This window comes from Podarcis liolepis (assembly GCF_965112155.1).
Source record: "Podarcis liolepis genome assembly, chromosome: 2".
NCBI lineage: Eukaryota > Metazoa > Chordata > Lepidosauria > Squamata > Lacertidae > Podarcis > Podarcis liolepis.
In genome coordinates, this window is record NC_139555.1 from 105,082,933 (window position 1) to 105,095,447 (window position 12,515).

Sequence of the window (12,515 nt, forward strand, 5' to 3'; positions counted from 1 at the left end):
CTTCCTTTTCAGCCTTAGACAACACTATTTCCCTGTCTTGCATTTCATCCTCTTTGCACTTGATCTGACATTTCAGAATATTAATCTGCTCAGAATACACATTTATATTTGAAATAATAGCAGAAATTTCTTTGTCTTTCTCAGCTAAAACCTCTCTGAGGTTGTCAAATTCTCTTCCATGCCTCTGGAGGTCTTGAATTAGTTGAGACCTCTCTTCTAAATGACTTGTGTTTAATCTATTAAGTCCTTCATTTGTCTGTTCAAGATCCTGTTACATTAATTCTATAGCAGCATCCTGTTTCATACTCTTTTCTTTTATTTTCCTCTGTTAATGCAGTAATAACTGCTTACTGCTCTGTACACTGTTCTCCATAAACACTGTACTTCTTCTGGACATCTTCCCTCTCCAAAACCTGACATGAGGGAGTGACTTTGCAATGTTCAGTCCTGCATTTCTTCAACCAGGGGGGGGGGGTTGTCATCTACCACCTTCAGCCAGTTGTCTATATAGGGAATCTGGTCAGGATGTCCCCCCTGGTCTATGCCATAGTCTCCACTGAATCCTTTCTTGAAGTTGTTTAACATGCATTGAAGGGGAATTACTGGACCTTTCAAGGCTTTCGAGCCTCCCCCTCCCATTTTCAATATGGCCCTGTACAGCGTCCCCACACCAAACACTCACACATTCATTTCGCAAGGAATACTTATTACTACGACCCCAGGGGAATGCCCCGGGGTAACACACATACATGCACAAAATGCCTCTCTCGCCAGACGTTGTACCATACACTAACCACCCTGTGTCCCCCTTTCTCTCCTTCCTAATACCAAAGCGTAGGTGGTTGTCAGGAGTCAACCCTTCTCCTTAATGCCACTATCCACGCTGGAGATTTGATCAGGATCTCCCTTCTCCTTAATTAAAAGGAGGATTTCCTATCCCCTCAGGGCTTGTTGCCATGTACTCACCCCAGCCGGCTGTTCTCTGCCCTGTCCTCCCAACCTCGGCTCTTCAAATCCGTTGTCCTCTGTCCCAGGATACAGCAAGAGGGTCAAGTTGCCTTCTGTCCCCCTCCGAAGAAAAGGTTCGGTGTGCACTTGGAAGCCAGGAGGTCTGTTGGCCCTCCGCCGTCTCTGCCCAGAGGGCAAGGGAGCTGCCTCCTGGTCTCTGAGGACACTTAAAGTCCTTCTGATCCGAGTCACTTTGGCACCAGAAATGAAAGGGACATCGGTATTCAGACCAGGAATGTAAAAATCAGGCAGCAAAGTTTCTTAAAGAAAAAGTTTTTATTTGGATTTTTGTCAGACAAAAAACAAATAGGGTGCATTCAGGAAAATGAAGAATGCCCACCCCTCCTTAGGGGCAGTTAACTTATATACCTTTCTGCAAAGCATAGTTCAGCCCCTTGGCATCCCTTTAGCCAATGATTGACAATTTCCTATGGTCATTGATACATATTCATTAAAGCTCAACCAATGAATAAATTTGGTGGTGGCCTTTCGGTTCCAAGTTGCCTATTCCACTAGGTGGCGCTACTGGCTTATAATCTACTTAACCTCTTTACTAGTTCCAGGAAGTGCCCCTGAACCCCCCGCTTCCAAGAAATGTCCTTGTGGTTTAGCAACTTCACACCTAAGCGTTATATCTGGAGCCTGGCGGTCAGCAAACATCCTGCTACTTGCCTTTGTCAGGGGTCGTTTCTCAGAAATGGCTTAACCTCAACTGGCAAACTTCCTGCAGGGGCAAGCTAGCTGCACCCACAAGCTTGCATGCTTGCTGTTTGCAAGGCAAGAGAGAGAAAAATACTTTTAGCTGCTTGCATTTATGAAATGGCTTTTAGAGGTTAAACCTGGCTCTGGCCTGACTCTCAACTGGTCATCCTGACCTTCACCCCTCCAAGGGTATGAGGCACAGAGCTCAGAAGCAGTCCTTCCCGTAAGCTGGTACCCCTCCAGATGTTTGGAACAACATCATCCACAGTACAGGCAGCATTTGGGGAAGATAGGTGCTGTAGTGTCCAAAACTTCTGGAGGGCACCAACTGGGCTAAGAGTGGCCCAGAGAAATATCTTCTAGCAGGCCTTGAGGCCTGATCCAGGCGGGGGGGGGGGCAATCTGCCAATCTGGGCCCCATCTGCACTGTAAATCTAATGCAGTATCATACCGCTTTAAACAGTCATGGCTTCCCCCACAAAGAATTCTGGGAACTGTGGTTTGTTAAGGGCGCTGTTGAGAGTTATTGGGAGACACACACCCCTTCCCCTCACAGAGCGACCATTCTCAAGAGTGGCTTAAACGGTCAATCCCTCTTCCCAGGGAATTATTGTTTATGTGAAAGTAATGTTTAGGGAAGCTTTTAATGTTTGATGCGTTACTGTATTTTAATATTTTGTTGGAAGCCGCACAGAGTGGCTGGGGAAGCCCTGCCAGACGGGCGGGGTATAAATAAATTATTATTATTATTATTATTATTATTATTATTATTAGGGGGTCTCCTAACAAACCCTCAACATCCTTAGAATTCCCAGGATTCTTTGGGGGAAGCCATGACCACTTAAAGTGATGTCATGGTGCTTTAAATATGTGGGCGCCAAGTTTTTTGGGGAGTTGTTTCCTCCCCACCCCCACCCCAGTACAGAATAATTCACTGCTGGTCCACACATGATTTTAAAATCTGTACGGATTTACATAAAGACACCTGCAAATTGTGTCATGTGGGCTTGTTTGTTTGTGCCCTCAGGGGAACAAATTCAGCAGGAATTTTACGTGTGAGAAGTAGAAGAAGAGTTTGAAGGAGCGTCTCCACCCCCATCGTTCTACCCGGACACTGAGGTCCAGCACCAAGGGCCTTCTGGCAGTTCCCTCACTGCGAGAAGCCAAGTTACAGGGAACCAGGCAGAGGGCCTTCTCGGTAGTGGCGCCTTCCCTGTGGAACACCCTCCCACCAGATTTCAAAGAGAACAACAACTACCAGGCTTTTAGAAGACATCTGAAGGCAGCCCTGTTTCGGGAAGCTTTTAATGTTTGATGTATTATAGTATTTTAATATTCTTTTGGAAGCCCAGCCAGATGGGCGGGGTATAAATAATAAATTATTATTATTATTATTATTATTATTATTATTATTATTATTATTATTTGCAGGGCTGGGCAGACGCAGAAGTGGTCAAAGGAAAAGACGGTTGTGTGTCCAAGTGTCGAGGGAAGAGAAATCACGTGAGAAGAAGGTTGGATCATGAGGAGACAACCGAAGAGTAAGGCCGCATACGCAGCATACATTTAAAGTACCAAGAATCCCGGGAACTGTAGTTTGCTAGAGGCGCTGGGGACCGTAGCTCTGCGAGGGATAAACCACCGTTCTCAGGAGGGGAAAGCTATGTGCTTTGAATGTATGACGTATACACAGTTGTGAGGACTTAAAGGGTTTTGGGGGGGGATGGGGGCAGCTGCAAGTTGTCCCTCTAGCCCTGTGGTTCCCAACATGGGGCACATGCCCCATGGGGGGCAATTTGATTTTTAAGGGGGGCAATTCGAGAATGAGTTATTAACAGTGAATGGCCTTTTAGGCTTCCTCCACGTGAATAGGAGTTCACTTTTTGAATAACAAGAATTATATGTCACGGGGAGGGGGGGCATCAGGATTTTAGAGATGCTTGGGAGGGGCATGGCCAAAGAAAAGGTTAGGAACCACTGCTCTAGACACAGACCCCGCCACTTCCACCCCCAAAATTCCCTGCAGCTCGTGGAAAAAAAACACTCAGGAACTCCACGACACCAAACTCTACATAGTTCCAAATTTCCACCACACACACAAACACACCCTTTCGAGTTACGTAGAAAGCACACAGCCATCACCTCTGTGACACCCTCGACAGCAGAAACCTCATTCCTCCTGCCCTGCAGGCAGATTTGATGGGGGGGGGAATATTGTTCAAGCGGACACAGCGGCCCCCATCCTCCCGGCAGAGCCAGCTTCCTCGAGCTGCTCCTCAGAGATGCCCTTATAATACTCACCTCGGGGCTGGGGCTGCCCTGGCCTCTTCAGGTACTGATGCACCTGCTGCTGCTGCAAATAAGGGGCACGGGAGATCTGGGGAGCAAGAAGCCGGGTCGATGTCTTCCGCTCTCCCTCGCTTGCCCCGACCCACCCACAGCCCTGCAAGAAAGTCCGCTCCTGCCCCGTCGACCAAGAGTCCCAAGTCTGCCGCTGTCCAAGCCGCGTGAGAACTCCGGCCGTGCGAACTTAACTGGCGGTGGGTAAAAATAACCCGGCTCTCCCCCAACCCCTCCTCTCTCAGTGTGGGCAAGCGGGGCTGGAGACTGATTTTTATTCAAATGGAGCCGGGACTCTGAAAGGGACTAACGGTCTCTAAGCTACGGGAATTGTCACAGCCTATTCTTTCTGCTCCGCGGCACACACAGCCTGCCCTTGCTGCAAGCACAGGCCCAGGGCCGGCTCGCTGGAAGGGGTGAAAAAGGCTGGAGGATTCTTCCTGGGGGGGGGGGGAGACCAAAATACAAGGCCCCAGCGGCCCTCCCAGTCCAGCCTCGCCTGCCTTGGGGAGATGGTTGTCTGTGAGGTGAAAGCTAGCTACAGGAGGTGCACACACACACACACCATACATCCCCCCGCAAAAAAAAAAGAATCACAAGAACTGTAGTTTACCCTTCAGAGAACTACAGTTCCCAGTGCCCTTAACAAAACACGGTTCCCAGGGTTCTTGGGGTAGGTGGGTGTGCTTTAAATGTGTGGTGTATATGTAGCTTTTATATGCCTGTTGTCTTTGTCCATGGAGTTTTCTTGGCAAGGATACTGGAGTGGCTTGCCGGTTCCTGCTCCAGGTGGATCACGTTTGGTCGAAACTCTTCACTATGACCTGTCCATCTTGGGTGGAGTGCTCACTGGAAGGACAGATCCTGAAGCCGAGGCTCCAGTACTTTGGCCACCTCATGAGAAGAGAAGACTCCCTGGAAAAGACCCTGATTTTGGGAAAGGTGGAGGGCACAAGGAGAAGGGGACGACAGAGGACGAGATGGTTGGACAGTGTTCTCGAAGCTCCCAGCATGAGTTTGACCAAACTGCGGGAGGCAGTGGAAGACAGGAGTGCCTGACGTGCTCTGGTCCATGGGGTCACAAAGAGTCGGACACGACTAAACGACTAAACAACAACAATATGTAACTTTAGTCTAAAATCTGACTTTTTCTGGGTGAGGGTTTGGTCTCTCACTGCACCTGCCAGTTGCCACAGCTCTGCTGAGGGAAACTTGCAGATATCAGGAGTGGCTAGAATTGTGCCCATTGCTCATTTCTGCTCCAGTCTGCTCAGCGTAAGAATGAGGGTCAAACTTGATTCGGTTTGCGTTTAAAGGAGAACCTACTTCATTTGCAGTTTCCGAAACAATTCGCGAACTGAAACAACCTTAGCCTCTGAAATTTGTATGTCTCCAAATTTTGCAGCTGTCTAGCCAAGGAATACACGGCGGGGGGGGGGGGAATGCATGGACTGGGGCAACATGTGCATACATACAAAACTAGGGGAAATTGCTTTGCAAAAATGTGTATAATAGGCACAATTTCACAGGCAAGTATATCGGGATAAATTCGCACTCGAATGCCAATGAATTTTCCCGGGGGCCTTTGAAAGCAAAACAGCAAAGCGTTTTGCAGAACTGAGCTTAAGGCTGGAAAAAATGAGGAAATGAGAGAAACGGAGGTTGACAGATTTACCCATCCCTAGTTCATAGAGAAGCTCACTGCAATTTGAACGGCATGCTAAACAAGATCAACACCCCAGATTGCCGGTCCCCTGGCTGGGACGAGAGTTCACGGCCTGGTAGCCAAGGGAGCCCGTAGCGGCTGCTGCCGAGAAAAGAAAGCTGAGCACACAGCGCTGGCTTGGCCCGAAATTGGAAGCTGTGGGGACAAAAGAGGTGGCCAAGCCCATGCCTTGCCCAGCCACAGTCCGTTCCCAGGGAGCCTGGCAGCAGCCCGGCAGGAATGCACTTGTTGTGTCTTGCACCAGGCTTTCTCATAAAAGCACCAAGAATAGCTTATCCTCTCCCATTCTAAGCAACTCTCCCTGCCCAGCCTCCTTTCGGCTTTGATGGGATGCTTCCCTTTCGCAGAGGGGGCAGGGTGGGAAACAGCCAGTGGCTCCCACCCCTTTACGGCCTTCATCAATGGCTTCTCCAGGCAGAAAAGCAGAGCTATTCTTGAAGCTGGGCTTTTTAAAGATATATTCTCCGTTGGCACTGGGTTGCCAGGGGGTATTCCTCCTGCTCTGCACTGAGGATGGGGAGTATAAAGCCTGGAATGGGGGCAAAAGTCCAGAGAGCCAGGAACCATAACCTCCCCTGAAGACAAAAACGGGTTTGGCAATGAACACTGAGAGCAGGCCAAGCCGTCGTGTGGGCTATGCATTTCCACCATGTGAGGGCATGCCTGGGGATCAGGTAGCCAGCTGATGTACTCAGCATCATCATGTGCTCCACCAGCAGAAATTAAATGGACAGGCCCTTTTATTAATGTGTAGCAACAGGATTATCCCCCACCCCCGTTAATGATACTCTGCCTGCAATTAAGTGGTGGCCACACCTAAGAGAGGGGGTCTCAGGTTCTTTTATCTTTTCATTAGTCGTTGCTGCTCACCATTTGCCCTTGCCACTTTCCCCAGGAAAACCTGCTCTTTGGCGCCGAACTGGAACAAACATCCATCCGCAGGAAAACCAAATGGACGATTGCTCCAATTCAGCAGTAAAGTTCAGGACAAGTATGGATGAGTGCCTAAGTTCAACTCTTCATCCTCTCAACCCGGTAAAAAAATATCAAATGACTTCATAGACAAAATACATCAAAAGCCGAAGGGCGGAGGGGCAGCTCCTTTTATAATCCATGGCCCAAATTGTCAGATCTGGGTTGTAGAGCCAGAGATTTCATGTAGTCCCAGTCGAGAAGCCCACCTCAAAGTAGGGGGCTGCACATGTTTCTGCACTACAAAAAGAATCTGAACCAACAGAAATGAAATTCAGTGACTCCCATCAATTATACAAATTAAACATAATTGCCCTACTCTTTGAACTGTTTTAAATTGGCTCAGAATGCAGCTAATGAAAACTGTAGTTTTAGAAGGGTTTTTTAATTTTATTTTTAAAACTATGATCTGAGACTTTGTCCTTGTAGCAGTGGCTTGGTGAAAAATAGGCCACATTATTATTATTATTATTATTATTATTATTATTATTATTATTATTTGCCTTGTCTTCTCTGTGATTGCAACTAAAAATGTTAGATCCACCTCAAGGGGAAAGTCAACTGGTGTGAGTTGCAAGAACTGACTTTCTGCTTTCTTCTTGTGATAGAGTGACTCTTTTAGCAGTGGCAAGATTTGCTTTGGCAGCTTCGAAAAGTCTTTTTCCCCTTTACTCTTTTATAATGTGATCAACAATATATATATATATATAGAGAGAGAGAGAGAGAGAGAGAGATAGCATTTTTGGTGTGTGCGATTATTGTTAATGATTGCTTTCTTATTTTCTGTTGTGACCAATGTCTGAAAGAATAAAAGATAGACAGACAGACTGGCCTCTATATGCTTATTTTGCATAATTTATTCTTTGAGCTGCGGGGCATGGAAAAGAACTATGTAGACTCCTCACACCCCAACTTTTGACAACTGAAAATCTCCAATTTGAGCAGGCACCGCCCAAACACTTGCAAGTCTAACTTTCATTGCCTTGAGGGCTAGAAACTTGCTGCCTAAAAAAACACACACACAAAAACTGAAAGCTGAGTTAAGGTTTTTGAATTGCGTGCCAATTTCCAGTTATCGCTGGAACCCTGCATTGTTCTAAAAAAGCAGCCTGGTACATGACTGGGATCCTTACTCTTAATAAGTCCTGAAGGCAAAGTTTAGCTAGAAAAACACACACACACACACACACACACACACACACACACACACACACACGTGTGTCTCTTCCACAGAGCACATCTACTAATATTCTCTCCCTCCCCACTTTTTGGGGCAAACAACCAACACCCACCTTCTCCCATTAAACATGCCAGAATAGAACCATCCCAATTATAGCAAGTGGGGGGTTTTGTGTGTGTGTGTCAAACTGAGCTCTTGAGGTCCTCCAAGCAGCTTAGCTGAGCAGAAATCTCAGGATCTGCTGCTTCTTACCCTTCGGCCTATGCTAAGAAACGGATAGTTTGCAAATAAGCTCCCTTTTTTTTGCATTCAGTCAGTCACCTTCCAGCCACCCACCCCGTTGCAAAATAAAATAAAATAACTAGTTACAGGTAGGTAGCCGTGGCAAAAAATAAATAAATAAAATCCTTCCAGTAGCACCTTAGAGACCAACTAAGTTTGTTATTGGCATGAGCTTTCGTGTGCACGCACACTTCTTCAGATCAGAAATAAAATAACTAGACGCCCTTCGCACCCACCCCTCCTTGCCTGGCAGCAGACGGCTGTCTGTTGGGCTTGGAGTGCAGAAGGAAGCCCGGAGTTCTTGCTTGTCAGTTTGCCAGGCCTGGGGAATTGGGAGAGAGAAGGGCCCGACTCCTACCTGTTCATGTGTCCCTGCTGCGGTTCTGGGCCTTGGGCAGGCAGCTAGTGGAGTGCTGCACCCCTGGCCAATTTGGGCACATGGGCAGCCCGCACACAAACTCTCCGTGCTCAGTTTCGTTCTCTCTCTCTCGCACACATACGCACACACGCACCTCAAGAGCTGGGCTCGGCTTCCCTGGAGAAAGCTCCCAGGCAGCTCCTCCTCCCTTCGTGCGGTGCCAGGCAATGGGAGGGAGAGAGGGGAAGGCTCAGCCCTGCTTTTTGCAGCTCAGCCAAGGTAAGGCAACGGGCCAGGTGGAAGTGCTCCCCTCCCAGCTAGGGAGTGGCGTCATGCCACACAGAAGTATGAGGTGACCTAAGCTAGCGAGGCCAGGCCTGGCTGCTGTAGTCCCTGCAGAGAACTCTGCTAGCAGGCAGGTGTGCAGGTGTCTGAGCTGAACTGGGCTCCACGGTGGGCTTGTCCAGTCCAGCGTCCTAAAGCAGTGGATTTGCTTAACAACGCAACAGATATGAAGAGCAGAGCAGGTAGGAGCTCACAGGTTCAGCTGGTGCCCTGCTTGCAGGTTCCACACAGGCATCTGGTTGAACAGGTGCTCAAGACAGTTTCTCTGGCTGGCAAATGGACCAAACAGTTGGCAAACTCTGGCCTAGGTAAAGGGGTAAATGGGACCCCTGACCATTAGGTCCAGTCGTGGCCGACTCTGGGGTTGCAGCTCATCTCGCTTTACTGGCCAAGCGAGCCAGCATACAGCTTCCGGGTCATGTGCCAGCATGACTAAGCCGCTTCTGGCGAACCAGAGCAGCGCACGGAAACGCCGTTTACCTTCCCGCCGGAGCGGTACCTATTTATCTACTTGCACTTTGACGTGCTTTCGAACTGCTAGGAGGGCAGGAGCAGGGACCGAGCAACAGGAGCTCACCCCGTTGTGGGGATTTGAACCGCCGACCTTCTGATCAGCAAGTCCTAGGCTCTGTGGTTTAACACACAGCGCCACCCGCATCCCTGGCCTACTCACAAACATATTATAGACCAGCCGTTCTCAACCTTGGGTCCTCAGATGTTGTCGGACTACAACTCCCATCATCCCAAGCAAGTTGGACCAGCAGTAAGGGATGATGGGAGTTATAGTCCGACAATGTCCAGGAACCCCCAGGTTATCGAGAAAGTCTGTCCACTCATACATTGGATGTGTGCTGTGAAGCTGAGGTACGTGCATATTACAGTGGTACCTCGGGTTACATACGCTTCAGGTTACCACTAACCCAGAAATATTACCTCGGGTTAAGAACTTTGCTTCAGGATGAGAACAGAAATCGTGCTCTGGTGGCGCAGCGACAGCAGGAGGCCCCATTAGCTAAAGTGGTGCTTCAGGTTAAGAACAGTTTCAGGTTAAGAACAGACTTTCAGAATGAATTAAGTTCTTAACCCGAGGTACCACTGTATCCGGTTACAGGCAACTGCTGCAAAAGCAATTGGGAAACCTGTAACAATTTCTACTGGGTGAGGGCATGTATTGAACCTGTGGCTTTCTGGACCTTCTTGTATACAAAGCGTCTGCTCTGCCGCTGAGATACTGCCCTCCCCTCTATGAGGAAGGCGTTCTTCCTACTGCCAGGAGAGTTTCTTTCTTTACATAACTCACAATGATTAAAGCTGACAAACGGCGGCTGCCATATTCATCATGTAACAGCTCCAAGAAGGTCCAGCCCAGGATATTTCATTGCCTGGGGTGAGAGACAAGATGGTGCCCGTCCCACAACTCCATGTACAAAACCAGCTTGGCTGGCAACCGACTCCGAAGGCAGCGGGTTGGCTTGGTGGTCACAGGAACAGGCCACATAGAGCCAGTGTGAAGTGACTTACGCAAATCAAGTCAATTTAAATCAGCAAAGAAAAAGGCTGGTTTAAATAAATCAGATTAAATGAAGTATTTAAATCAGGTTCCCCACTGATATATTTTCATATGTTACCTAGGCAACGGTGCAGCTATGGCCGGAAAATCACGTTAAGAGTTGCAGGGACACAACTCCTTTTAACGTCAAGGTCAATGCGTTCCCTTGTGGGAAATCTTGAGGGAGGGGTCACATGCCACAAACGGTTGGGTCCAAAGACAAAAAATGGCCACCATCTTATTCTGTCTCTTCTGCCAACCCCTTCTTTCTCAACGTGGTTTTCCACTCCTCTTCCCTGTGTGACAATTTGTGTGAAAGGTACCTCCCTCCCCACCAGGGCCCATCTATCCTATACATATATTCAAAGTAGTATCATGATGCAGTGGTACCTCAGGTTAAGTACTTAATTTGTTCCGGAGATCTGTTCTTAACCTGAAACTGTTCTTAACCTGAAGCACCACTTTAGCTAATAGGGCCTCCTGTTGCTGCCGCGCCGCAGGAGCATGATTTCTGTTCTCCTCCTGAAGCAAAGTTCTTAACCCAAGGTAATATTTCTGGGTTAGTGGAGTCTGTAACCTGAAGCGTATATAACCTGAAGTGTATGTAACCTGGGGTACCACTGTGCTTTAAATAAGCATGGGGTCCCTCAAAGTTCCCTGGGAACTGAAGTTTGTTAAGGATGCTGAGAAACCCTCCCATTCCCCTCAGAGGCCGATGATTCTCAAAAACGGTTCAACAACGATTTCCTCTTCCCAAGGAACTCTGGGAATTGTTGTGTTTTAACTTGTTGTGACTCATCTTGAGACCTAAACGGAAAGGGTAGATCATAAATCAAATCAATAATAATTAATACGAATAGCAATATTCGCAGTGAAATGCTCACACGCCCCACTCGGTCTCATCTCAGGCTGCAGACACGCAATACATTCAAAGCATTTTTTAAGCAAAGAGCCTCCAAAGGCTCTTGGGAACTGTAGTTTACCCCTCACACAGAACTACAATTCCTAGCATAGGAATGTGCTACAGCTCTGAGCTACTCATTTTAGGCAGCATTAAAAAAAATAATCTTCCATATATACTGAAATTGAGAGTTACTGATAAAAAATATCTTGCAGAAGGGGTAGCTCTGTTAAGCCTCTTGCTGCAAAAATACCACCTTATCAACTAACAGATTTGTGGCATAAGATTTCATGGACTACAGCCCACTCCCCCTATATCTGATGAAACCTTATGCCACAACGAAACTGGTAGTCCTTAAGGCGCCAGCCACAAGTTCCTTTGTTGACTTTGCTCAAAAACAGCATGTTTACCTCGGAGCTCAAGCACGACAGCTACTTTTTGAGGGCCACCATAAGCAGTATCTCAGCAAAAGGATTGTAGTGAGACGTATAAAGGTAAAGGGACCCCTGACCATTAGGTCCAGTCGTGGCCGACTCTGGGGTTGCGGTGCTCATCTTGCTTTATTGGCCAAGGGAGCCGGCGTACAGCTTCCGGGTCATGTGGCCAGCATGACTAAGCCACTTCTGGCGAATCAGAGCAGCGCATGGAAACGCCGTTTACCTTCCCGCCGGAGTGGTACCTATTTATCTACTTTCACTTTGATGTGCTTTCGAACTGCTAGGTTGGCAGGAGCAGGGATTGAGAAACGGGAGCTCACCCCGTCGCGGAGATTCGAACCGCCGACCTTCCGATCGGCAAGTCCTAGACTCTGTCGTTTAATCCACAGCGCCACCCGCATCCCTTAAGTATAACTTGGTGCATATGTACTTTTGCACAACACGCGACTCTCTCCATGCAAAGGTGAGCAAGCAAGAGTCTAAACATGTTTACAGGTTGGAAACGTAGTGGTGAAGCAGGTTAGGTGGCTCAGCTTCCAGAGAGCCCCCTTGAGGAATGGCATGGAACTGCACCTGCCTTTCTAGCCTACTTCAATGTCAAAGTTCACCCTTTTCTGTATTTCATCAATAAAATTGATCAAAATTCCGCAGCTGGAAAAATACAAATTCTCATATCAGAAAGACTGGAAGATGATTGGCTTTAAACTGTAGCAGC

The 12,515-nt window shown here is 47.9% G+C and overlaps 1 protein-coding gene across 5 annotated transcripts in view; it reads right to left on the bottom strand.

Moving 5' to 3' along the window:
* The window catches only part of LOC310701035 (laminin subunit beta-1-like), a 77,832-nt gene extending 68,950 nt beyond the window's left edge, over positions 1 to 8,882 (bottom strand). The window contains exons 1-3 of one of the 5 annotated variants that reach the window (XM_083491032.1): positions 8,457 to 8,716; positions 4,664 to 4,977; positions 4,012 to 4,063 (exon numbers count right to left, since the gene is read on the bottom strand). Coding sequence is in view for 1 of the 5 variants with exons in the window: in XM_083491030.1 (XP_083347156.1) it covers positions 8,569 to 8,576 (8 nt within the window). In the remaining 4 variants the exon portion in view is untranslated. Of the gene's footprint in view, positions 1 to 4,011; positions 4,195 to 4,663; positions 4,978 to 8,456 lie in introns of those variants that run through there. The other 4 variants (XM_083491033.1, XM_083491030.1, XM_083491034.1 and 1 more) reach the window with 4 other exon arrangements.
* Positions 8,883 to 12,515: the final 3,633 nt, after the last annotated feature.